This window comes from Mustela nigripes, chromosome 8, assembly GCF_022355385.1.
Source record: "Mustela nigripes isolate SB6536 chromosome 8, MUSNIG.SB6536, whole genome shotgun sequence".
In the NCBI taxonomy this organism is placed as follows: Eukaryota; Metazoa; Chordata; class Mammalia; order Carnivora; family Mustelidae; genus Mustela; species Mustela nigripes.
The window spans coordinates 16,118,871-16,146,311 of NC_081564.1; the positions used below are offsets into that span (position 1 = coordinate 16,118,871).

Here is a 27,441-nt window from a genome sequence, read left to right on the forward strand (position 1 = left end):
TTTTCTGGATGGACTCTATCTCGGGTGGGAATTCTTTTTTCTTTTTTTTAAAAAGATTTTATTAATTTGAGAGAGAGCTGGAGCTAGGAATGGGAAAGAGAAACAGACTCCCCCCCCCCCCCCCAACAGGGAGGCCAACATGGGGCTCAATCTCAGAACCCTGGGATCAGGACCTGAGCTGAAGTCAGTTGTTTAACTGACTGAGCCACCCAGGTGAGAGTTCTTTCTGTGATCTGCACAGCTGCTTAATTACCCACCCTGGGCAGGGGGTGGGTGGAGGGGGATACTAGGTGGGTGTCATCTTAGAAGGGCTCTCAGGGTCTGAAGGCTTCTTTGGTCGGAGCCTAGATTTGCCTCCATGTGATTCATCGGTGCAAGCATGCATTGGGCAGACATTCACTGTGCCCCCTACTCTATGCCAGGTCCTGTGATGTTAGAGGGTCCCTGCCTCTAGCAGGGAAAACGGTTAAGAAAACAAGCAGGTATAGTGTAATGTTACTGTTGCCGCTTACTAGGCTACTTACCAGGTTAGCCGGGGAGAAGAGGGGCTGTGTAAAAGGTAATCTGGCAGGGTGGGGATAGAGTGGGAAGGACAGATGTGCTAGGACCAGAAGGATCAGCCGTGCTGTCAGAGGAGGGCAGGGGAAGAGTGTTTCTGGTTGAGGCAACAGCATCAGCAAAGGCCCAGCGGTCAGGGAGAACGTGGGTCTCTTGGAAGTAGAATTCCATCTGCCTGGTGAACGGGGCTGGAGGGAGGAGCAGACAGAGATGACGCTCATCTGGGAGGCAGGGACCCATCCAGCACAGCCCCTGGAGTGTGGAGAAGCTCAGGTGGGACCTCTGAAGGGCTGCTTTCAAGTGTCAGCCAGCCCCATGGCAGCAGAATCAGTGGTGCCTATAAAAGGCTCGCTTTTGGAGACAGATATGTCCAGGGGGTGGAGTAAATCACGGAGCAGCTGAGGACACCCGGGAAGCATCTCTATAGCAATGCGGTTAATAGCATGGGCTCTGATCAAAGACGGAGGAAAAGAGACATTCCATGCCCCTGATGGAAGAATACATGCCCTGCCCCGCCTCCCCCCTTGCCAGAAAGGATAGAACCTGAGTCTGGCATGCCTCTAGATCCAGCGGGCAGTTGGCAGAAAACTCAGAGGACAGAGTAACATGCTGAGTTGTACCGTGAGTATTCCACCAGCAAAATCCAGGCTGGGAAACTCCACAGCCATAAATAAATTACAAGAAAAAGAGAGGGATGCAGGGAGAACATGTAGATTGAAAGAGACTTAAAAGGTACCAAATTAAAAGATGGGGCTGACTAACCACCAGTGGCTAGGGATATACACTCAGGCGAGAAAACTGTAGAGAAACACAGGGAATTCTTCCTTAAAAAACCCAAACAACAAAAGAACAACAAACCTTCCTATAAAGATCCCAATTACGGTTGACTTTAGAGAGGGGCCGGGAGGGACTGTGCCTGGGAGGGGAGCACAGATGGGCTTCCGGGCTTTCTGGCAAAGTTCTAGTTCTCGATCCGTGTTGCTGCTTACAAGGGTGTTTGCCTTATAAGAATTCACAAGGTTATTCATTTGTTCTGTGTGTTTTTCTGTTTGTCTTCTTTTGTAATAAAAAGGCTAAAGGAAGTGTGAGTTCCAGAGTCAGCCGCCTGGGTTCAAATCCCTGCGCTGCCGTTTATCAGCTGTGTCATCTTAGGTAAGTGGTAAGACCCTCTGGGCCTCAGTTTCCTTACCTGTAAAATGGTGTTAGAGGTTCGTTTCTAAGATTAAGCAAGTTAGCATAAAGGAAGCGCTTGGGACAGTACCTAGCACCAGAAGCATTATAAAAGTTTTTGCTATTATTGTGTTGTTATTCCCCATTTCCCTACCCATCTCTCCCATATGTCCTCATGCTTCCATGATTCTCTCTCAAGGAAAGGGGGAAAGAGAGCCAGCTATGGTATTCTGTAACTGCTGTGGCAGAGCCTCTTTGTGGACAGTGACGAGATAATCAGCTTAAACTGGGGATCTGGCTCTATGACCAGGGAGTGACTGTCCGCACAGTGTGGTCCTGCCAAGTGGCCTTGATGGTGTTGGCTGTGCCTGTGGCCGAGGCTGCAGAACCAGAATATCTCTTCACCCCCTCTGGAGCTGCTTGCCACCTGCTCCCATGCTCCTCTAATGCCCGTCTTTCTTAGAGAGAGTTCAGAGGAGCTGAGTCTCATGACGGAGGCATGGGCTTCAGTGGTAACGTGAACCTGGGTTTGCAACCCAGCTTTACCATGTAAGGGAGTTAAGAGTTGTATGTTTTCAGGATGCCTGGGTGGCTCAGTGGGTTAAGCCTTTGCTTTTAGCTCAGGTCATGATCTCACGGTCTTGGGCTCAGGCTCTCTGCTCAGTGGGCTTCCCCTCCTTCTCTCCCTGCCTGCCTCTCTGCCTGCTTGTGCTGTCAAATAAATAAATAAAAATCTTTAAAAAAAAAAAAGAGTTGTATGTTTTCAAGTAGTCTGTCTTCCTCTCTGAGCCTCATTATCTATTATTAACAATAATAATTGCATGTGCCTGGTGGGGTGGTGGTAAAGAGACAATCCCTGTACAATGTTCAGTGGTGGGCCTGGCTCAAGACCCTCACACATGCTGTTCTTTCTGCCTAGAATGCTTTTCCCTGCACTTCTTCCAATAGCTGGGTCCTTCTCGTTTGGGTGAAGGGAGAACTGTGCTTCAATATCTCCTTGACTTCCCTATTGAAGGAAGGTAGGAAGCCATGGCTATATCCCATTTATACTATTTAGAGAGAGATGAAATTCATGGCCTGACATATTATGTTTATTTTATTACAACACATTTTTTGTTTTCTGCTTATTGTGTGACACCCCCTTACCCTTCATGAGAAAGGATGCTCTGTCCTGGCAGAGACCACTTGTGCCTTGTTCACTGCAGTACCTCCAGTCAAGGAGATATTTAAGCAATTATTTATTGAATAAATGGACAAAATCCATGAATATATAAATAAATATATTTGTTTGCTCCTCTATCACCTGTTTTCCCAGACTGGTGTGTGAGGGACGAATGTGCCCGATCTTATCTGACCCATTCTTCACTGGGTCTCCTGAACCCCTTACGCTTGGCCAGGTGCGTACTGCATGCCCAGTAAATACTTGTCAGATGGATGTAAGCGTGGGGTCCAGAGGGCGGCATTTGTCACTGTTGCCCTCAGATGCAGGAAGGGCTCCAGACCCCATCCTCGGTGATTTTCCCGACCTCAGGTCTTGATCTACTCCAGTGTCGGGTCTTTTGGGGTCATTTTCTGTGCTGTGGGGGGCAGTGAAGTTATGAAGGCATGTGTTGTAGAATGGGAAGCAGACCAAGGATTGGGAGCTGGACAGACCTAGATTCTTGTCCTTGACCTATCTTGTACAATCTCTGGGACCTGGAGCTAGTTGGTGAGGCTTCCATTTTCTCATCTGTTCCAAATAATAACCATAGCAACAATAACAACATGTTTGCCTGGAAGGGTTTTAGTGGTCAGATCAGGTAGCAGGCATGAAAGCCCAATGTGGGTCGAAGAGTCCCATACACATGTACATTAGTAGCTACAGAGGCTTCTGAAAACAGCCATTGAAAACCAAATCCTAGGGTGAAACTCAAATTCTGGGGGGATGCTGCTGGGTGTCCATCAACATTGTTCTCTACATCTTCCTTAGTAATAAAACTCTCAATTTTTGTGATGTTCAGGATCAAGACTACATTTCCCAGCCTTCTTTGCAGCTTGTTGTGGCCTGTGCCCACATTCTGGTTGATGGGATAGAAGTGTGTGCAGTTTCCAGGAAGTGTCCTTAAAAGGAAGACGTGGGTTCCTTTGCCTTTCTTCCTCCAAGGTAGCTGGAATGTGGCCTCGAAGCTTGGAGCCTGAGCAGCCATCTTGGACCATGAGGAAGAAGCCAATACTGAGGTGGAGTCAGTGCAACACCAATATAGAAGGAGGCTGAGTCCCTGACAACTTTTAGGAGACCCCCTCCAGAGCCCTTTACCAGAGGAAAAAAAAGGTGTCTTTTAAGCCATTATCCCTTGGAAAGTTTCTTTCATTTGCGACCACATTTAAATATAATGGATACATTCTGTAAAAGACAAATTCACTTGGGCTAGATTTTTTTTTTTAAGATTTATTTATTTGAGAGAGGGAGAGAGAGAACATGAGCTGGGATGGGGGGAGGGGTGTGGAGGGCAGAGGCAGAGGATGAAGGAGAGCAGACTACCCGCTGAGCACGAAGCTGGGACTCCGGGCTTGCTCAATTTCACTACCCTGACATCAGGACCTGAGCCGAAATCAAGAGTCGGAGGCTTAACGGACTGAGCCCACTCAGGCACCCCTAGATGGGTTTATTTATTTATTTGACAGAGGGAAATCACAAGTAGGCAGAGAGGCAGGCAGAGAGAGAGGAAGGGAAGCAGGCCCCCTGCTGAGCAGAGAGCCCGATGTGGGACTCGATCCCAGGACCCCGGAATCATGACCTGAGCCGAAGGCAGCGGCTTAACCCACTGAGCCACCCAGGCGTCCCTGGGTTTTATTTTAATTAATAAACACTTGTACAACACCAGCTCTGTTGCTGACGTTCTAGCAAGCCCTTTACAAATATTAACTTGTGAATTCTCATTATAACTCTAGGAGAGAGAAACTCCTATTATCCCCATTTTACAGGTAAGTCTTGGAAACCGCAGAAAGAAGGAAACAAATCTTGGAATGTTTTTTGGTCAGTTCCTGCTTCTGGTAATTTTTTTTTTTAATTAATTAACATATAATGTATTTTTTCAAGGGCACAGGGCTGTGATTCATCCGTCTTACACAATTCACAGCACTCACCATAGCACATAGCCTAACCCCATGTCCATCACCCAGCCACCCCATCCCTCCCACCCTTCTCCTCTCCAGCAACCCTCAGTCTATTCCCTGAGATTAAGAGACGCTTATGGTTTGTCTCCCTCTCTGGTCTTATCTTGTTTCAATTTTCTCTCCCTTCCCCTATGATCCTCTGTCTTGTTTCTCAAATTCCTCATATCAGTGAGATCATATGATAATTGTCTTTCTCTAATTGACTTATTTCATTTAGCATAATATCTTCTAGTTTTATCCATGTCACTGCAAATGGCAAGATTTGAGGGTTTTTTGATGGCTGCATAATATTCCATTGTGTGTGTGTGTGTGTGTGTGTGTGTGTGTGTGTGTGTGCATTTCTGGTAATTCTTTCAGTCAGCAAATATACACTGAGCGTATACTATGTGCCAGGTCCTCTGTTGGGTGTTTGGGATAGAAAGACAAAAAGACAGATTTAGTGACTGGTTTCATGGAGCTTACAATCCAAACTGTACTGTCCAGCATGGTAGTCACTAGCTACATGTGGCTATTTAAATTTAAATTAATTAGGGGCACCTGGATGGCTCAGTGGGTTAAAGCCTCTGCCTTCAGCTCAGGTCATGATCCCCAAGGTCCTGGGATCGAATCAGGCTCTCTGCTCAGCAGGGAGTCTGCTCCCCCCCTGCCCCCCGCCACCTGCCTCTCTTGTGCCTACTTGTGATCTCTGTCTGTCAAATAAATAAATACAATCTTTTAAAAAAAAATTCCCTTAGGGACGCCTGGGTGGCTCAGTTGGTTAAGCAGCTGCCTTCGGCTCGGGTCATGGTCCCAGTGTCCTGGGATCGAGTCCCACATCGGGCTCCTTGCTCAGCAGGGAGCCTGCTTCTCCCTCTGCCTCTGCCTGCCATTCTGTCTGCCTGTGCTCGCTCGCTCTCCCTCTCTCTCTCTGATAAATAAATAAAATCCTTAAAAAAAAATTCCCTTAAAAAAAATTTAGTACTGCACATAAACCAACCACTTTTCAGATGTTCCGTAGCCATAGGTTGCTAGTGGCTACTGTTCTAGATGGGGCAAATGTAGTACATTTCCATCATGATAGAAAGTTCTGATATAAAGGGATTGCTGACAATTAAACTAGCTGCTTACAAGCCAATGTGTGAGCACTGGCTATCATATTTCTTATCGCCTCCCTAATTTGCCCAGCTCTGGGGGAGAGAACAGAAAGGAAAAAGCAGGGCTTTATTTATTTATGTGGTATTGCTGGATATAGGTTAAGCTTTTTTTTTAAATTCATCAATTCACTCCATCTTTACAATCACCTCGTTTTACAGATGAGGGGACTAAGGTTCAAGGAGGGGATGTGACTTGCCAAGCTCACACCTAGAGTAGACAGGAAATACTCCCTGATGTTCCTGGCTCCATAAATTGTGTCCTCAACACAATAAAAAGAATTTGGGAGGGACGCCTGGGTGGCTCAGTTGGTTAAGCGGCTGCCTTCGGCTCAGGTCATGATCCCAGCGTCTTGGGATGGAGTCCCACATCGGGCTCCTTGCTCGGCAGGGAGCCTGCTTCTCCCTCTGCCTCTGCCTGCCTCTCTGTCTGCCTGTGCTTGCTCGATCTCTCTCCCTCTATCACTGGCAAATAAATAAATAAATAATCTTAAAAAAAAAAAATTAAAAAAAAAAAAGAATTTGGGAGATTATAACATTTAGGTTATGTGGAGCACTTCCGATGTCCATGGAAGTCACTCTCTCGAATTTTACTTTCTATAATGCTCATTCCAACCTTAGGAGGCTGAAGGTTGTTATCACCTCATTTATAGGTGAGGGAACCCAGATGCAGGAGGGAAGTGACTTGCCCAAGGCCACCCAGATGGGAAGGTGCTTGCTTTTTCTGTCCACATCCTAGGCAACTCCAGTCCTGCCTGGCTTCTTCCCCATGACTCATATCCTCCTGGGGGAAGTGAGGAAAAGCCGAGTCCATTCTCCCTCCCCTGAAGTTCAATTCTAGTTGCTTGCTGGGAGCCAGGGCCAGGAGACACCAGGGATTGATTCCCAGGCTCTCTGGGTAGATCTGGTTCCCCTGCTGTCTGATGGCTAGAGGCCCTGGGTAAGGAAACTTGGCTTTGGGACCAGACCACCCACTTCTGAATCCAAGGGTTGGCAGTGGGTGCTGAGCAGAAGGCACGACTAGCCTCCACCCCCTTTCTGTGTTTACCTTTTGAACTTTAATTGTGAGCTTATCTTGAAGGGAAAGAATATTCCATAAACTTAAAATAGGCAAGACTTAATTAATAGCATGCTTTGTTCTTCTGATCCTTATCTGTTCAGGAAGACACACTTCTTTTCGGTTTTGTGGGTCAAGGTGAAACTGCCTCTGGGGGCTTACCAGCAGCTGCTCCATTTTCTACTTTGAACTCTGGTTCCCTTTGGTTTTTCCCCTCTCCTGTGTGTGGGAGGGGTTTTCCCAACTTTTTAGCCAAGACCTTTTCTATTTATTCAGTTGCCAGTATTATATGTTATAATTATTCCTTCTAATGTAATTAATAGCTACTGTGCACTGAGGACCTACTATGGGCCAGGCATTCTGTTAAGAGGTCCTATCACCCTAGTATGGTGCTTCTTCTAATTATTTCCATTGTACAGATGAGGCAACCAATGCCCGAGAGGAGAAATGACTTTCCTGAGGCCACAGAACTTTAAAACAGTAGAGCTAGGCTTCAAATCCAGGGCTATATGCCCCCAAACACCCATGACTAATATTTATTGAGCATTTAACTATGGACTTCCGGGGCCCACCAAGCTAGCTTGTAAAGCATGTCCCTTTTGTTTTTCTTGTTTAAAACATGTCTTCTTAGTTTTCATAATTATACAAGCTATGTACAATTATTCTATCCATTTCACAGATGAGGAAACTGAGGCTCAAAGAGGTGAATTAATTTACCCGAAGTCACACAGTATTTAATGGCAGAGCTGTGATTTGCACCAAGTGATATCTGAGAGGTAGCCTGGTTCAGAGGCTTAGTACTAGATGAGAAACAACAACAACAAAAAAAAAACAGATTTTGGCCCTCACTGTGTGGGCAAGTCACCTAACCCTTCTGAAATTTAGCTTTGCATCTGCAAAATGCTGGACATTATTTTCCCAACTTCTTTTGGTGGTTGTGAGAATAAGTGGGTGGGAACTAATGGTTATACAGAAAATGTCTATCAGGGCCCGGGTTCACAGGCTTTACCCCATTTTTGGTGAATTATAATGAATTTTATCTTTTTAAAATTCCCTTCCGAGTTGTCTAAATTTTCCACAAAAAGTGTGTTTTTCTTCCACAAATTAAAAAAGTCTACAAAAATTTTTTGTATTTTTCTTTTTTCTTTTTTTTTAAAGATTTTATTTATTCATTTGACAGAGATCACAAGGAGGCAGAGAGGCAGGCAGAGAGAGAGGAGGAAGCAGGTTCCCCGCTGAGCAGAGAGCCCGATGTGGGGCTCGATCCCAGGACCCTGGCTGGGATCATGACCTGAGCCGAAGGCAGAGGCCTCAACCCACTGAGCCACCCAGGCACCCCCAAAATTTTTTGTATTTTTCCAATTTTAGTGGGAATTGATTGATGGACACCAATTTTTTTTTTTCAATGACTATAGCTTTATAGGATAGCTTGAAATCAGGAATTGTGATGCTTCCTGTTTTATTCTTCTTTCTCAAGATTTCTTTGGCTATTTGGGATATTTTGTGATTTTAGGAGTGCTTTTTCTACTTCTGTACAAAAATGCCGTTGGAATTTTCACAGGGATTGAACTGGTTGAAAAAGATGGCTTTGGTAGTATTGACATTTTAACAATGTTAGTTCTTCCAATCCATGAACATGGAATATCTTTCCATTTATTTGTGTCTTCTTCAATTTCTTTCACTGATGTCTTAATAGTTTTCAGAGATCTTTCACTTAGTTAAGTTTATCCCCAAGTATTTCATCCCCCCCCCCCCAAGACTGATTTATTTGAGAGAGAAAGAGAGAATGTGTGTGCACAAGGGGGAGGAGCAGAGGGAGACGGAGGGAAAGAATCCTAAGCAGACTTCCCCTGAGCATAGGACCAGAGGCAGGGCTGTATCTCAGAACCCTGAGATTATGACCTGAGCTGAAACTAAGAGTCGGATGCTTAACTGACTGAGCCACCCAGGTGCTCCATTATTGTTTTTGATGCTGTTGCAAATAGAATTGATTTCTTTATTTCTTTTTCAGATAATTCAGAGTTAAAATATTGTTAATCCTTACAACAACTGTTAGGTAGATTATCTTATAAGCATTTTAGAAGAGAGGTGATTACAGAGAAAAGGAGTAACAGATTTAGTTGGGAAGCCACTGAGAAAGGAACTGAACTCAGTTCTGTCTGACTCCAAAATCTCAGTTCCTGTCCCTCCATGGAGGGCAAGTTCTCCATCCTGAGAGGGTACTTCAAGTAAATTATTAAAATAACTTTAGGTAAATTCTGTCTCTATAGATCTACCTATTCTGAACATTTTATATAAGTTCAGTAATACAGTTTGTGGCCTTTTATGTTTAGCTTCTTTCATTCAGTGTAATGTTTTCAAGGTTCACCCATGTTGTAAGTATATTAGTATTTCATTACTTTTTCTGGTTCAACAATAATTTATTGTATAGGTAGACCACATTTTGTTTATCCATTCATCAGTTGATGGGCTCTTGGGTTGCTTCCACTTTTGCTGCTATGAACATTCGTATACAAGTTTTTCTGTGGACACATGTTTTCATTTTTTGGGTGAAATGGAGTGAACTTGCTTGGTCAAAGGGTTTCATTACCTTCTATAAGCCTCAGATTGACCTTCAAAGTAGGAACTAACTACTTTTGCCTTGAGCAAACTAAAACTCAGGTGTATTTCACTTGCCCAAGGCTACACAGTGAGTAAATGGTGGAGCAGGGCTTGGAACCCAGGCCATCTAACTCAGATTCCATGCTTATCATGCCTCTGGGTCTCTGAACTTGTGTTTTACTAAAGAGGTAGTATAATCCATCAGCTACTGAGTCTCAAAAAACTGGGCCAGGCTCCTCTGTCCACAGGTAACCCAGCCAGGAATGGAATCTGAGGAGCCCAACCGAGGATTAGCTAAGTATCTTATTCATCTTGTGGGGTGACCAAGGATCTGGGGAACAAAGAGGAGGCCCAAGGTTAGGTCTTTTGAAGCATCCCCAAAGATTTAATCCATTTTTGTGATAGTTTCTCCTGGACGAGGCTGGCTTAAGAATAAAATAAACATGAGCTCCTGGAGGTAGTATGTGGCTAGAACATGGGCTCTGCAGGTCAACTGCCTGGGAGGGAGGAAGCCCCCATCACCTCTTTGTACCTGTGATCCCCATTAATGCCATACCCTGCTCTGAGGGCTAGTCAAGTACTGACTTATCAGGTTCCCCCAAAGAGTTTTGAGAATGGGGAGTAGGATAAGACATCCTAGTACAGGACTCCAGAGGTGCCTTGAGGAGTGAAACATGTCTGTGCCAGGAACCCAGTCCAGATCCTTGCTGGATACAGGGGGGAAGTGGAACCAAGAAGGGATACTCCAAAAGTTACTCCTGTAGGATCTGACCCTAGGGGCTGGGGAAGGAATTATGGGGCACTTAAATCCCTCACTGATACTCTCCATTTTGATATCGCATTTTGTTCCTTTTTGTTCTAACTAAATAATTGAGCAGTGGGTGGTTCAAAGTCTGCAATTCTCACTCAGGACCATGGGTGTGTTTTGTGCGCTGCCGCACAAAACTCATTGCCTGGCACGTAGTAGGTAAGGCTGTCCCAGAAAATGCAAAAATCCCAGTTAAATTTGGATTTTAAACAAAATACGAATTATTTTATGTCCTGCTTGTTCATCTAAAATTCAAACTGAACTGCACTTCCTGTATTTTATCTGTTAAATCTGCCAAGCATAGTAGTAGGATCGCGAAAAGTGTTTGCAGAATTTGCCCTGGCTGTGCCCTAAACTTGTGGTGTGACCGTTTGGCCAGCGCTGCGACCCTCTCTGGGCCTCGCTTTCTCTGTCTGAAAAGGGGGGAGTTCGGACAGCAACCACAGTGCAGGGATCGCCAATGCAGCAAAGTGCTGGGTGAACTGCCAAAGAGCAGAGAAGGAGCTCCGGTGGAGCATACATCTCCGGACTGGGCACCGCGCAAGACTCCCAACAGCAAGGCGGGGGAAGCCCCGATCCCGCCCCTGAGTCGCTGGGGCGGGCACGAGGCTGTCGCCATGGATACACTGGTAGCCTGGAGAGCCCCTCCCCCACAAGGCCACGCATTTCCGCTGCGTTGGAGCCTTCTGATTGGACGGCCTCCTGGACGCTACCACCGGCCCTGAGCCCGCTAAGGGGTGGGGGCAGGGTGTTGTCCTCGTGGGACCTGTGCCCTGAAGACCTGTGCTTGTGGCCTCTCTCTCTAGGGAGGATGGGTTTTCTGCCTCAGGTCGGAAGAGTGTCCACTGCTACTCCTACTAGAGCTTATGTTCATTCCTCTCCCTGAGAAAGGAAGAGGGGGCGGAAAAGTCGGCAACGCCCCCTCCGGAGCCCATTCGGTCCCAAGATCTGGAGCACCGGAAGTGTTGGCGACGTGTCAGTGCGCCCTACTCTAAACCTTCCCTCCTAGGCCACCTTTCCTATTCAGCTGCGGGATTCCGGGGCCGCCTGGGCGCTGCACCCCGCCACTTCCGCATTGAACCGCCGCTTCAACCGAACTCCCAACCTCTGCGCGCGCTCTCTCTCGAGCCTGATGGTTGGGCCGGCGCCTGGGAGTAGCCACGCCCTTCCCCTCGCCTGGCAGCCAATGGACGGGCGTTTCCCGGCGGGGTGATGGGTAATTAATGAGGGTCGGGCGCTGATTGGCTGCAGGATCGTGGCCGGGGGCTGGGCGACGGGGTAGGTTGTTCCTGAGGTGGGAGGCGGCACCCGTGGCTGAGAAGGAGGCCTGAGAGCGACATGTCCCCGGCGGCTGAGGCAGAGCGGCTCGTGGCGCTGTCTTTCTGAGTCGGGGCGGCCTGGCGGCCGGCTGAGGACGAGGGTCGGCGGAGGCTGCCCTCGCTGTGGTGGCCGCCATGCTGGGGGCCCGGGCGGTTGAAGGAGCCGCCGTGGCGCTCCTGCGACTGCTACTGCTGCTGCTGCTGCCGGCGCTCCCGGGGCCGGGGCTCGGTGTGGTCGGCTCGGCAGGGGCCGGGCTCCCCGAGAGCGTCATTTGGGCCGTCAACGCGGGCGGCGAGGCGCATGTGGACGTGCACGGGATCCACTTCCGCAAGGACCCTTTGGAAGGCCGGGTGGGCCGAGGTGAGAGCCCCTCAGCCGAGCCGTGGGATCAGGGCCTGCCGTGCTGGGCGCAGCCGGCTGAGGGCTGCGGGCCCTGAGCTCCTTCCTCGACCCTGGGGCCACGTCTCTGGAGCCAAGTCTCTCTGCAGTTTGCTCAGGGACCCGGTCTGAGCTCAGAGCCTGGCGCTGACTCGAAGCTGCGAAGAACGATTGAGGCAGAGTTGGCGAGAAGTTATATTTGGACCTCACATCCTGCATTTTCTTAACCCCTCACTTCCACCCGATCTGGGAAAGTAAAGTCGAGGGCGGCCTTCTGCTACCTCGAGGCCTCACGGGTTGTCGGTTATCGGAGTCCCAGGCTGGGATGGTTTTGCTCTCCTATCAAGACGGTTCCTGGTAGATTCCTGCCATCCCAGAAACCAGCCACTTTCCTTACCCCTTCTGCAGGAGCGGGGCTTGGTCCTTAGCCTAGAAAGGAATCTTCGAAGAGGATGGGCCAGGAGAGTTTGATTGTAGTCTCCTCCGCGCCCCCCTCCCCTTTAGAGCTGGGAATCTGTGTGCTTAAAGGTGGAAGTTGAGGCCCCTCAGAGGGTGGTTTATATTGAAGCCATCCTGCACGTGAGGCTGATTAAGTGTGTCAACCAGTCCGCCAGTGTAAGATCTTGAGTATTGTGTCCCACAGTGTGTAGATCCTGTCCTGAGCGGCTTTGAAAGGTAGGATTTCAGTATATGGGAAAAATGATTTTGACTCAACTGAGGAGCAACAGCAGTTTTTAGAGAGCTGCGCAGTTCTCAAAGCTAGTGTAAGAATAGCCGGCGGAGCTGGTTAAAAATGCAAATTCTGGGCCTGATAGATTAAACCCACGTTTCTGCACCAGGAGCTTTTGATGTTGGTCATCCCCAGACCAGACTTTGGGAAAAAATCTGCCCTAGACTCTGTATCTTCTGTAAATGGGATTGGACAACAGTTTAAGAGGGAAGCTCCTTGCTTCGTGTGTTGGAAGGAGATTTATGTTGTATGCTGGGTTCAGAGGCTGCCAGATTGGCAGTACGCCATCTCCAGAAAACCAAGAGACAGACTTTCTCTCATTCTTTCCACGATGCCCAGATTTGGCTCTTGCTTTTAGGAAAGGGTTTAACTTCGTTCTTCCAAGATAATTGCAGTGTCCTGGAGTTTGTTCTATTAGTGAGTTTATTGCTTCCATACATGTGAGAGTGTTGGGACACAGGGCTGTTTTCTGAAGTTCTATGTTTGTCTTGGAATTTAGTTAGCCCTGGCATGTAGGTCTCAGTAGCCTGGGTTCAGCTGAGTCAGGGCTCCAATCTTTAGCAAGCTGTAACAGCAGCCAAAGCCAGACTTCACAGAAGCAGGAGGTCATTACTATCTCCATCCTGGACCCTTCCTCTTTCTTCATGGGTGTGGGCAGGGAGGAAGGAGCCCTTGAGGAAACTCGAGACCGTTTGTGGACTTTGCCTCTTGAGATAGCAGTGGTGAGGACAGCGTGCAGATGGTTTCTTTCACTTAACAGATACCAGGCTTCACGTAGGTTACATTATCCTGTTAGGTTTATTGTGTGGAGGAAAAAGCTGAGAATACAGGTTTAGTTCCCAGCTTCTCTTATTCGGAAATCCTGGTTTTAATTTGCTGGTGTAGGTGATTTTGGGGGTGGGAAGGGGGATGTGCTGTTGCTGGTCAGCATTCAGTGAGGCTAGGCTCTACATTCTTGAGGTTATTGGTTCATGGTTGCAGTCTTTGGAGTTTATTGTAGCAGGTAAAATAACACGAGACCTATCCAAGCCCATGTGTACCGGAGCCCTATCTTGGACCCCGGCCTTTGGGGCACTCTATAAACAGAGAGGTCCCTTGCTCCACTCCATCAGAGTATGGCAAACGTGGACTGTGAATTGTAGCAGTAGGAAAGGATAGACAAGGAGTAGAGGCTCGTCGTCAGCTGCAGCTTGGACCAGCCTATTGCAAGGTTGTGCTTACTGGGTTCCTGAGAGTAATTTTTGGTGGCCTTAGATCTGGGCCTGAAATGTGATTCAGCTTTCACTCTCAGGAGGCAGCTCTCTAATTTGTTTCTGTGCTAAGGAGTTGGCACCACCAAGGAAGGGTAGCTGTTCACTCTGCCTTCCCTTCTCTGGCACTGGTTAGGAGGGGTGTGCCACGTTCTTGGAGACCCTTGCTTCATGCGGCTTTTTACACTGGTTGCAGGAGGAACTGCTGTTTTATTTCCTTTACCACATGCCTGTGGTATTGCTTCTAGTGTGCTGAAGAAAGTTCATTTTATGTTGACTGAGTTCAGGTATTTGTTGCCAAGTTAATCCAGATAAGGGTTTGGCCTGCTTTTGAACTTGGTGTTTCTCTGTAGTGTCTTTGTAGTTCAGCATTCTTGTAACTGTGAGTGGCCTAGGGCACCTAGTGGCTTTTGCTTTCATAGACACTCCATAATATTTATTCAATTTCATTCTGCCTTGAGGATAGCTAGTGCTCATCGGAGATACTTATAGCCTGGGAAAGGCTTTTTCAACTTGTGTGCTTCACCAGATGGGAGTACCACTATGCTTCGGCAGTGCTCAACTTGGGTTTTTTGGCATGCTGAACGTTCTAGGTTCTTTTCAACTTGCTCATTCTGGGTTCCTCCTGAGTGAGGAGGAAAAGACTTCATTATTTGGCCTGAGAGCATAGAACTTGGCTTGGTTTTAGGAGAGGCTGTTTCCTCTTCATAGAAAGATACCTGCTGGTCATTTGTATGACCTTGAAAAACATGATTTACCTCTGTGGGCTTTGTTTTCTTTTTTTAGTATAACTTACCATTGTTTTAGAAGTCAGTGGCCCCCATCTGAAAACTGTCCTTTGGGTTAAAGTGTCTCCTTTCTGTGCTTGATGACCTTTTACATGAAGTTACAGCTAGGGGACATCATAGTTCCAGAGGAGTAAAAGGGTGGCTTAGAGCATGAGCCCAACAGATTACTAATTCAGCAAGCCTAAGGAAGACCCTTTGCTGGGCAACCTTCCTTTTGGCTGGGGAGGGATCTGGCTTTGGGGAGAATGGAACTTAAAAGTGGATGAGAGAGTCACTGCTCCTTCTGATTTGCTCAAGGCTTGGGATTTGTTTAGAATTCTCTCCCTATACTGTCACCTAAGAGGCAGGCTTCATCTGCAGTGCCCTCCAAGTAGCAGAATTTCATAGGTAGAGAATTCAGATCGGTGGTATGCCCCATTTTACAGGTGATAAAAGACCTGGAGAAAATAATTCTGTTCCAGATCACATCATAGGCGGCAGAGCCAGAATTCAGATCCAGGCCTGTCTTACAGGAAAACAGGCTGAATTTTTCAAGCAGCCTGGCTCCTCCATTGTCCTGAACTAAGCAGGAGCAGACAAAATGTAGGCCCTTTGGCCTCCTTCCTTTCTGGTTAACTGGCTGAATTCTATTGGGCCAGTTTCAGCAGTATGGTGATTATGTACACTTCACTGTATTTTAGAGAAATCTGTCTAGCTGTGAATACATAAAGTCTAAGGAAGAAAGAAAAATGTCCTTTTTGCCGCTGTGTCTCTTGGGACTTAGGCAAATGCAACTTTACATGTGGCAGATCTCCTGGGAAAGCGACTTGGGTTTTAAAGGGAAAATATTTAAAGCTAATTCCATGATTGTTAAGTAGTTTTTACTCACATGGCTGAGTTTTCTTAGTTGTGAGACTAAGGCTGTTACAGATTACATTACTGTCAGTTTTTCACTTTTTCCACTCGGCAGGAAAAAAAAAGATTCCCCACACATGCACAACATTTTGTGTGTATCTAAAAAACAAATCTGGTTAATGTTCAAATTTGTAGAAATCATGGTTCTCATGGAAGAAGGAAATTCTTAGAACTCAAGTGGAAGAGAAATAGCAGTTTTTTAATCTTTATGGGTTTGTGCCCTTGTGGTTTGAGCCTGGGAAAGAGCTGAGGCATGTTGGCAGTGCATCCTTTGTAGTGCTTCTTAGCACCCTTCTTTGATTTCTTGAGAAGAAGTAAGAAGGAAAAAGTCTGAAGACAAAAGTGCAAGGAGTTTCCTGTTGCATTGTCTCATCAGGTCCATCTGATGTCATGGCTAACTGTTCACTTACAGGAACTAACAGTTATGTTTATTTTTTTGAGGGCTTGACCTTAGTCACTGGCTCTTTTAGTTACTCTTTTACCTCCCTTGGAGATAAAAGATCCCCTTGGAGTTTTGGTGGTTCAGAAAATAAAGCTCCAGGGATGACTGCTCGTGGACATCTCCCAAAGGATCTAGGTGCCAAATGTCTTCAGAGTCCCTGTGTGAGACTGGAAGGTGGTCTTGAAATCTTAATTCCAGGCTGGAGGAGAGACTGAGCCTGTACCAAAATCACTGCAAAGTCTGTAGTTGGAAAGTAGATTTATGGAGCACTGGAAAGCCTCATTGTGCTTACATGATAAAGGAATCAGAGAAGCTACTTTTGGAAGGAGGAAGCATAACTGTTCATCTCTGGGGCTGGAGTATGGTTGGTGTCTTATGTTTGAGGAAAGACCCCAGTCTACTTTGTTACGGGGCAGGAGACTGACCCAGGGTATGTAACTTTTTACCTTTTTTTTTTTTTTTTTTTAGTGTAAACTCTATCCCCAAAATGGGGCTTGAATATTCATGACTCTGAGATCTAGAGCTGCATGCTCTACCAGCTGCGCCACCCAGGCGTTTTTTTTACTTTTACCCTGCAATAAGCCTTGTCAGTCTGTGAAATGGGAAAGGTGGCTCCCCAAGGACTTCGGCATCGTAGGCCAAAGGTGCCATTGGAACTTGGCAGATTTTTTTCTTGCTAGGCTGGCTCTAGCCCTGTGCTGAGAATAGCGTGGCTTCACTGGTCCACAGGTACCTCCTTTGTTGTTGTTTGTTCGTTCAGCAAATCATACTGGTTCCTGCTTATGTGCAAGCCACCTTGTTAGGTGCTGGGGACACAATAGGAACTTTTTTCCTTCAAAACTTTTAACTTAAACCAAAGGTTTAACTGGAGGAATGTGCAAGAGAGAATAGGTGACATTGAGTATTTTTGAGTTTGTGAGAAGTTAGGTACTTACACGTAAAGGAAATTAACATCACACCCTTCTTTTTTTTTTTTTTTTTTTTAAAGATTTTATTTGTTTATTTGACAGACAGAGATTACAAGTAGACAGAGAGGCAGGCAGAGAGAGAGAGAGGGAAGCAGGCTCCCTGCTGAGCAGAGAGCCCGATGCGGGACTCGATCCCAGGACCCTGAGATCATGACCTGAGCCGAAGGCAGCGGCTTAACCCACTGAGCCACCCAGGCGCCCTCACACCCTTCTTTTTATGAGCATGTTTTTCTTTACCAGCTTTGGAACTCTGTGAATGAAAATTATAAAAAGCGGCTAACCTTTTACTTACAGTAAAAACAATGCAGAAATGACTTTCCTAACATAAACTGTTTTAGACTCTTGCGCTTCTCTGAATTGAAAAAAAAAAACAAAACATTTTTTGAACTTAATCGTCTTGCAGAGTTCTTGGCCATCCCCCCTGTTTTATGAGGTTTCTCTGAAGCTCCTGTTTTCAGGGAGTCAGGAGCTGTAGCTATCGCCTGTAGTTTTCCTGTCACTCTGTGCAGTTGAGGAAAGTCATTTTAATAGGTTTTTTAAAAGTTCTGCTCTGAGGGTTAGGGAGCTTTTGGGATTATTAGTGTTTGGTTTCTTTCACTTTATTCTTCCTTGGTAGTGGCTCTCTGATTCTTGCCTTTGTGTCCGGTCTCTTTAGAGCTAGGCAGAGAAGGGGTAGTCCTTTACCCTGGGAGGGTTACTAGCATTGCCCTGGGAATGGCAGTTCTGGGGTCTCTGCTCTTTTTGTGTGCCTTGCCTCTGATGTGGTCTCTCTTTGTTTTTTGTCCCCAGCCTCTGACTATGGTATGAAACTGCCAATCCTGCGTTCCAACCCAGAGGACCAGATCCTGTATCAAACAGAGCGGTACAATGAGGAGACTTTTGGCTATGAAGTGCCCGTTAAAGAAGAGGGGGACTACGTGCTGGTGTTGAAATTTGCTGAGGTCTACTTTGCACAGTCCCAGCAGAAGGTGAGGCCTGGTCAGTGGGACATTGCCACTCTTGGATAGTCCCCTGCTATGGGCCAGAGAATGTAAGAGCCTCCCCAGAAGGGAGGAACAGGTGAGCTTTGAGGAAAAGCTGGATTCCTTCTGCCCCTAGAGAAGCAATGTCCCATAGCTCACAAGGCTGCATCTGCCCTGGGGGTTGGTGACAGAGGCAATGCCAGAATCTTACTATTTTTGGCAATTTTTTTTTTTTTAAGATTTTATTTATTTATTTGACAGACAGAGATCACAAGTAGGCAGAGAGGCAGGCAGAGAGAGAGGGGGAAGCAGGCTCCCTGCTGAGCAGAGAGCCCGATGCAGGGCTCGATCCCAGGACCCTGGGATCATGACCTGAGCTGAAAGCAGAGGCTTTAACCCACTGAGCCACCCAGGCGCCCCCTATTTTTGGCAATTAACCGATCCCGATTGTCCTTCTCGATTGTTAGCGCCTTCTTGATTTTAGCCTAATTTTTTTCCTGTCTCTTCTTGTGAATTTCCTTCTGTTCATGTCGAGCTTTTTTTTATATTCTTTGTTCCCTAAGGCCAGTATGAGATCTGGACAGTGAAAGAACATGGCTTTGATTTAGCTCATGTAAAGAAATCTGTACCCTTGACTGTGTCCAGCCCTGTCATTTAAAAAATTATTTCTGAACTTGAAGCCCGGGCAGGTATATGATGTCCAGCTGCTAAAGGGGTATGAAGCTAATGGTTTTGACATTGTCTCTCTTTTTTTTTAATCATGGGAGGTATTTGATGTGCGATTGAATGGCCATGTCGTGGTGAAGGACTTGGATATCTTTGATCGTGTTGGGCACAGCACAGCTCATGATGAAATCATCCCTATGAGCATCAGAAAGGGGAAGCTGAGTGTCCAAGGGGAGGTGTCCACCTTCACAGGGAAACTTTACATCGAGTTTGTTAAGGTAATGTCTTCCCTCTGCCCTCCAGCGGAGTAAATGTTTAAAAGGAATGGGTGCAGGGGAATGTTTATTGCCTTGTGGTGCTGACCATAGTTTCCCGTTTCCTAGGGGTACTATGATAATCCGAAAGTTTGTGCACTCTACATCATGGCTGGGACAGTGGATGGTAAGTGGCATTTTAACCTTTAACCTTCTTTTTCCCTTGGGGTGAAGGATATAGTTGAGGAAACCCTTGGGGAAATAATTTAGCTGATCACTCTTGAGAGAACACTTAAAGCCAAACTGTGGGGAGTTTGGATGGGGATGAAGTGCAGTGTGGTGCTGGCCATAAGCTTTGGAGTAAGCTCTGTTGTTTAAATTTTGCTGTTCCCACTTAATCAGGTCTTTGGTTTTGGACAAATTCCTTTAACTTCACTGTAAATTTGGCCTAATAATGGTACCTATTAGCGTGCACTGACCCTTGTAGTCTTTTGGAATTGCCTAAAACTTGTCCTTAGTCTCTTTCTTTGACCTCTATTTCCTGGGGGGCAAAAAGGGAAAAGGAGGTGTCCTTTTGCGTCTTGGTATGCTCTGAGAGTCCAGAATTGCTGGGCTGCACTAGACAGGAGTTCAATTACCAATGTCTCCTGGTCCTTGGGACCAAGCCTTAGGGTGTATCGCTTTCTCAGCGTTGTGATGATCCTGCCCGCCAGCTTCTCAGGCTGGTTTTTTGCAGGGAAAGCTTGTGTCTTAGTGACTTTTCTCCTCCATTCCGCCTCTGTACGTTTTCCCAGCTCTTCCTGAATGCACCAGGGAGCTCATCCTGTTGTCTTGATGTGTCCCCAGATGCGGCATTCTGACATCTAGGCAGATGTCCTGCCACAAAGACAGATTTGTAGCTTGAGTCCCTGAGGAGGAGGCAGAGCAGAGGGGTAGTGTGTGCTGACAACCCAAGGCTTTGTGGCTCAGCCTTTCCTCAGTTGCTGGGTGGATCAGAAAGGGAATGTGGGATTGTGGAGGCTGCAGGAGGGATTTGAAAAGGTTAAGTTTTGGGTGTCGGGTCATTGTCTCTGTTCAGTCTGATTCTCCCGTGGTTCTGAAAATATAGGACAGGAAGGGGAGATAGCGAGCCTCCCCGGGCATAGGGCTTTTACTGTGCTTTAGTTAAATCTAAAGAAGAGTACTGTTTGCAGCAATCTGCTATTCTCTCTAGGCCAGCAGCTATTTCTGCTACTTCTCTTTTTTCCTGTGGACCCCGCTTAGGTCACATCATCTCTTTATTGTGGCTCATTTATGGCTCTTAAGGGTCTCACTTAAATGCTGTGGGTCTTACCTAACAGGTGTCTGTTTTCTTGTGTCAGATGTACCAAAGCTGCAGCCTCATCCAGGACTGGAGAAGAAAGAGGAGGAAGAGGAAGAAGAAGAATACGATGAAGGGTCTAATCTCAAAAGACAGACCAATAAGAACCGGGTGCAGTCAGGCCCCCGCACGCCCAACCCCTATGCCTCAGACAACAGCAGCCTCATGTTTCCCATCCTGGTGGCCTTCGGAGTCTTCATTCCAACCCTTTTCTGCCTCTGCCGGTTGTGAGAACAAATACCATCCTGAACTGGGTGGAGGGGTGAGGGAAAGAAACCAAACATACTGGTTTTGGTTTCTGTATTTTTTCACAGTGATTAACAAAACAAACAAAAACACATACAAAAATTAAAGGAGAAAAAAAGAGGCAGAGTGGGTAGAGAGCAGCCCTCATCCACCACTGGTCCCAGCCCTGCTTCAGTCCTTGTGCTCTCTTTGTGGCTGGCCCCAGCCGTCTCTTTCCTCTCCAGGGTACTTAGGGTAAAGTGGATCCTACACGTTCAAGGATCCTAGTCTGCACACCTAGTGGAAAGGACTCTGAACCCAGAGCAAACACGGTTCCTTTTTTTTTTTTAGATTAGAAATTAACAGCAGGGAAATGTCATCTTATTACCTGAGAAGACCAGCACTGGGAGTTGGGTATGTTCTGAAGTGATGTCTAGATAAGTTTTCAGATGTCCTGGGATTGAAAGTGTGTGTGCTTTGTGTACGTGTGAAGGTGTATAATTTGTATGATAAAGATGAAAACAGAGGGGGATTAAAGAAAACAAGAAAGAAAAGTAGATACTCCCTTACTTGGAAGCCTTTCTGGTTTCAGCCCAATGATGGTTCCACCTTCAGTGTTTGCGCTTTGTCATTGCCTGTCTCCCTGACATGTGCCAGTTAGAGGACTGTCTGGTATCCAAGACGATTAGTTTATGTCAGGTCCTCAAGTTGCCTCTGACTTGTTACCACAACAAATCATTTTGATTTCAGTGCCTGTTGGGGACTTGATTTCCTCTCATTTTTCACCCCCTTAATCTGGCTCATTTGAAATCTCTCTCAGTCATCCCGCTAAGTTAATGCCAAGAAGGGAAGGAGACATGGGGATCTGAGGTTCCCTTTGCTTGAATGTCTTATCCTCTACCGTCTCACCTTGTTGGTACCTCCCTCCCTGGATCTCTGAGCCAGCAGCCAGGAGGACCTGACCCAGCAGTTCTTTTACTGGCCCCTCTGTAGGGTCTTGCTGCCAGGGGACAGGGATGCTTTCCAGCCTGCAGCAACAGAACACTTGACCTTAAAAGTCTTTTCTGGCCTCTGGATTAGAAAAGGCTTACGTTAGCATAACTTAAGAGCCACCTCAGAGACTTGAACCCTACTAAGTGACTGACCACTGTTTAGAGTGTCTAGTACCTGATGTACATTTATTCCCATCTTGTGTCTCTGGCACAAGTCAACCAGTTTTGATTCATGCCCAGGGCTGTCCCACAGAACTAGACCGATTGTCTGTATATGGCCCAGGGGCGCCTCTCACTGATCTTAATAGTATACCCCTGTGCCCTTTCATCTCCCTATCCAAGTTACATTTGGGTTCTTGGTGTGACGGGGCTGAAGTTCTGCCCATAGTCCACCATAGTCCTGGCAGCTTTGAAGCCAACCTTAGCATCTAAGCATCTGTCTTAAATTCTCTGGAAAAACTTCTGCAGGAAATGAAGCTTCCCTGTTCCCTTCCTTTCTGGTCGCTGTTACCCTTTTCCCAGTTAGGCAGCAATGAGGGAGCACCCAGCCAAGCTACAAGGAATTCTGTGAATGGAAGGCAGCAGGATTAGCTTCTGCTTGGGCTCGAGCAGCATAGAATCTCAAGACAAGGCTCATCGCTTTAGAATGTGTTTAATTTTGTCTTTCTTGTTTTCTTCAGTGTTTTTAAAGAGCTCCATATATTTGAACTATTCGTCATGTGACAAATTAAGTAGCCTTTGGGCTCATGTTCTGGGTTTTGACTCTTGATGAGTTACTCTGGGCCAGCATTTAGTCCTTAGAGTTGGAGCCCTTTATTTTAGCTGTGACTTAGGCCTCAGCAGTAGGGTATTGAGTCAGGCATCTGGATGGCTATGGCCTGAGGCTGTGCTAAGGGAACGCTTCTGGAGTGCTTCACAAAGCTCCCTGCTTTAAAGGATGACGTCTGTGGCCTTGGTCCTGGGGACACCCTGCCTGGGGCAGTGGACATCCTGACGATTAATTGGGCTCCCGACAGTGGCATCAGTTTCTCTTCCATCAGAACTCCCCACAGCTGTAGGCCACTGCCAGTGGAGTAGACGAGCTGGGGAAGGAGGGCGGGCTGCCTCCATTTTGCCTTGTTTGTTAGTTTGCCTGGGTCTCTGAGGAAGGAGGGGTCCCGCCTCCTCACCTCATCCCATTCCTTCAGTGACTCAGAGTCTCAGAAGGAAACTCTGGCTCCTGGGGCCATTTCCTAATGGTACTGTAAGCCAAGCAGCTTTGCTTCCAAGCCCACCCCTGTTTCCAAGCCCACTCCTTTCCCCTGAGCTCAGGGACAGGGATGGGCATTTTCCTCTACTTGTGTCCGAAAGGAAGGAACATCTCTCTATGGCTCACAAAAACGAAAGGAGAAGTGAGGAAACAGGAAGAAGTATGGTGGGGGCTGGGGTAGAGTCCCCTGGAGCCAAGCCCACCCAGCTAACAGAGCTGCCCAGGGCCAGTCACAACTGGCCCATGATGCTGAACTTGAAAGCTTTTTTTTTGTTTTTGTTTTTGTTTTTGTTTTTGTTTTTGGCTCCTCCAAGATGATATAGGTACATGAAGTTTAGGTTAAAGGGGTGGGGTGGGGCACTCTTTATTTTTATTTTTGTATTGTGTGTGTCACAAATTACTCTGTTCATCATTTGCTTTTTGCACTGTTTGTTCCCCTGCCTATATTTTGAGCTAGTGCTAGGACCAGGCGGCTATGCTGTAGGGAGTCTATCTAGGGTCGGGGAGGTGATGAGGGATGCCACTTAAGCCTGGAGAAAGGGAGATCTGGGCTATTCTCCTGGATCCATGCTCTCCTAGGTTTTTAGATTTCCCGGACCCCAGCTGGCCAAAGCCAAGAGCAGATGGCCAAGATGAAGCTCCTTTTTCGGTTCAGTTTCTGGGTGGACTACACAAAGATGTCTTCTGGGGATGGGCTGAGAGTGTGAGCCTAGTTCTGATTTGGGTCAGGGGCCAGCTGGCCATTTTGGGTTTTACTCATGCTGGCTGAAACGTTGTGCCAGGAAATAATCTGTGGGACACATGTCCTCTAAACCAGATCCATTTTCCCATAAAGTCTCCGCTATGGAGGAGAAGCTGCTCAGTGGATATCTTGAATTCTGGTGACTTGAAAGATGGTTATCTTCAAGTGTCAGCAGTGTCAGACTCCCAGGGGGGCCATAGGGCCTGCAGGGCCACTGGCTGGTTTTGAGAGTGTGACCTTGTTCTCTTTTTCCCCGCTGTTTGCGTAAGAGATACTGGCCTGAAATTGGGGGATCGCATTAGAGGTCAATTAAGCTTTGAAGAGATAAGGTGAAGTTTAAGTTTACCTCCCCCTTTCTGTGCCTGGAAACTGTTTAATCCAGTTTCAGAATTGTGTTTTGACTTCTTTATCTTTTTGGAGAAGCTTCTGTTTTAAGGAATTTCTCTTCCTTCTTATCCTGCCTCTGCTTTCTCCTGAGAAGGCCTGGCCATGGCTTCTAGAATCTCAGTTGAACTCCAGAAAACAACAGCAGTATTTTCCCTTTCCTAGCAGATAGACTCCTTTGTCTAGAAATTGGCTCACCTTGGGAAGTCCAGGGAAAGAGTCCACAAGTTCTCTACCCTCCCTGGAGATTGGGGCAGGACCCACCCCGGTCAGCACAGTGCCTTTTCCTCTCCTGCTCTGAGCCAGAGTGGGCATTCCCTCTAGATTCAGGTCTGGGCAGGGGTCTTACAGTCCCTGCTGTGGGGCTGCTTCCCCATCCCTCCCCGCTTACCCTTTGCTGGCTGGCTCTGACCTAATTCAAGTGTCTTCTTGCCTCGAGGAGCCTTAATGGCATCAAGTGGCAACATGTAATATTGTCCTCCATGTCTCTCCAAAGGACCTAGGAGAGCAGGTGAGCTTTCCAAAGTGAGAGACTAACAGATGCTCCTGTTCAAAAAGAGGGAAGGAGGAGATGCTTTGGGCCTCCTCCTGCTGTGGCCCTAGGGAAGGAGCCTGGGGTAAGGCTAAGTGGTAGTGCAGAAGCAGAATCAAACACCTGGGATGTGTTCAGAACTCTTAGAAGAAGTCTGCTTCTCTTCTATGGAAAGATCTAATTAGGGTTCAGAGAGCTCTAAGAAAATTGCAAAGAAGCCTTAATGTTCATGCTTCAGAGAGATCAGAGTAATTTTTCCCTATCCGTCCGAGCTCGGACTCTTTCTGTATTTAGACCTCTCCTGGGGCAAGAGGGCTAGATTTCCTCATTTTATTAGGAGACCAGATTGGCATCAGTGGGTCAGCTGCCCAGCTAGGGCGGGTTTCTTTGTACATGGGTGGCTTGCTGCCGATCTAGTTTGTCCTTCCCCAGCTGCCTTTTGGCTCGCCTGCCTTTGGTTGCCAAATCATTTTGATAAGAGCAGATGATTTGGGGACTGGCTGGGTTGGCAGGAAAAGAGCAGAATGGATCTCTTGGGACAGTCCACCCCCCCTCACCCCCCTGCCCCCCAGGAGTATAAAAACAAGGAGCCAGGATTGTGCTGGTAGCCGGGGAAACAGTAGTCCTGTTCTAGTTGGCAGGGAGGGCCCTGGCACCTCAAACATCCAGGCAGGCTTGTGAGATGGGGGCACATAGCACCAGGAGAAGCCGAACTTCATTCTCACCTCTATTTTGAGCTTCAGTGCGTTATTTCAGTATGAGGGAAAACAACAACAAACTGAAGTGTGCTTTCCGTCCTTTTAAAGGACAACTGTCAGGAAAGGAGAGCTGAGTTGCCAGGTGGGAGGGGAGAATTGGCAGGGAGATCTTCACGGCAAACCAGGAATGAGGCATTTTTGACTCTTCTCTTCCCTGGTGTGTCATGATCCAGGGAATGAAAAGAAATTTGACCCTGGATCAGTCCCCTCCTTGGATTTTCCTTCTATGTTCTCACGCACTAGGACCAGCTGCCCATTCTGAGCTCAGAGCAGCCTCTTCAACGATTACTGACCTAACCTGACTTGTCAGGAAACCCATCCCGCCCCTCCAGATCGGGCCTGGCTGCTCTATTCTGTACCAAGTACTGGAGAATAGTGTCAAGTTCTTAGTAGCCCTGGTAGCTCCTAGATTCCCATCTTCTCCCTGCAGAGGTCAAACCAACCCTTCATCTGTAGCCACAACATGCATTTGCAGCAGCACAGTGAGATGTGACTGAGGGGCTTTGAACCTGGCTGGCCCGGGAAAGCAGTAGGGGTGGATAGAGCTGTCTTTCCTTCTGGGCTTTCTCCAATGTCCCTACCCTTTACATGCCCCACCCTACTCCCACCAAAAAGTAAAAAAAATCAGGATGTTTTTCACTGTCCATTGCTTTGTGTTTTAATAAACAATTTGCAGTGACACTGTTGAGATTGAATTTGAACTTGATTGCAGAGAGATGAAGTGATGGGGTGGGAAAGGGGAAACCAAGGGGGCTCACTTGGCTGCAAAGGGCTCTCCTGTGACAAGTCTAAGGGCTTTTGCCCATTTCAGCCGGGATGTTTGGTTAAGGGAATGAAGTTCTGTAAAACTGCCTGGCCATTTCAGCCAGCAGTGCATTCAGGGAAAAATAAACAGTTGTTTTGTTTTCCACTTCACCACTACACCAGGACATGACTGTCTCCCTCCCAGTGCACATTTTTCCCTCAGCTTCCGTGACAGCCTGTGGACAGGTCAAGCCCTGGGACAGGTTTCTCTCAGTATCTCTCTCTCTCTTTTTTTTTTTTTTTTTTTTTGAGGGAGTGAGAGCGTATGCTTTGGGGTTGGAGTGGGGAGTGAACAGGGGGAGAGGGAGAGAATCTTGAGCAGGCTTGGCGTGGGCTCAACACAGGGTTCAGTCTCACAACCTTGAGATCATATCCTGAGCCAACATCAAGAGTCAGATACTTAACCAACTGAGCCACCCACGTACCCTAACTGCATGCTCTTTTTCTAGTGTGTTGTCAGTGTTGAGTGTTGAGTATACATTGGGAAGGGGCAGAAGGACCAAAGGATGTTTTTCCTGTAATTTACCCACCTCGTTTTACAGCTGAGGAACATGAAACTTAAAAAATTAGGTAATTTTCCACAGGCTAGTTAGTAAACAGTCAAGGCAGGCTTCAAACTCTGCCTCTGTTCTTTCTAAGGCTGTAAGGATAATTGTAGATATCCCTTATGGGATATGAAATGGACGGGGCACAATGTCTAGCACTTACACAGATGTTAACGCCTGTTTAATCTTCAACACACCAGTTGGTATGAGCCTTTCATGGGTGAAGTGACTTGCCCAAGGCCATACAGCTAGCAAAAGACAGAGCTGGGATTTTACACCCAGACTCTGGCTCCTGATCATTACTCACTACTCTCATTACCTCTGCTTACCCCACAACGCTATGCAACTGGCTCCAGGCTCTAGAATGTACCTGCTAAATTTCCCCAGCAGCTGTGGAGGCTGCTGCTATGGAAGAGAGGGCGGGAAAGTTTGGCCTTAAAGGGCAGAATTCAAGAATTCTGAGGCTAGTGTTGGTGGAGTCTGTTCTCAGGGCCCAAATAAACCAGGAGGCCCATGGAACTTCTTTCTTAGCTCAAGCCCACCCATAACTAGAGTTCTTTACTAATTCAGACCTAGCTGTTACTATTTCAGGCAGTTTTCCATGAGCTGCCAAAATGGGGGAAGAGACCTGAAGAAGCCTTGCTCTAGGGAGTTCCAGGAGGAAAACTGACAAGATCTTGGGCCAAGTGCTGGGGGGTTGGGTTAAACCACTCCTTGG

The 27,441-nt window shown here is 47.1% G+C and overlaps 1 protein-coding gene across 1 annotated transcript; it reads left to right on the top strand.

The window, feature by feature from the left end:
* Positions 1–11,757: 11,757 nt before the first annotated feature.
* MLEC (malectin) lies at positions 11,758–26,055 on the top strand. Its single transcript, XM_059408595.1, has 5 exons — positions 11,758–12,160; positions 18,040–18,218; positions 18,980–19,156; positions 19,262–19,319; positions 20,494–26,055. Exons 1-5 carry the CDS (start codon positions 11,935–11,937, stop codon positions 20,721–20,723), a joined length of 870 nt encoding a protein of 289 aa, XP_059264578.1. The 5' UTR covers positions 11,758–11,934; the 3' UTR covers positions 20,724–26,055.
* Positions 26,056–27,441: the final 1,386 nt, after the last annotated feature.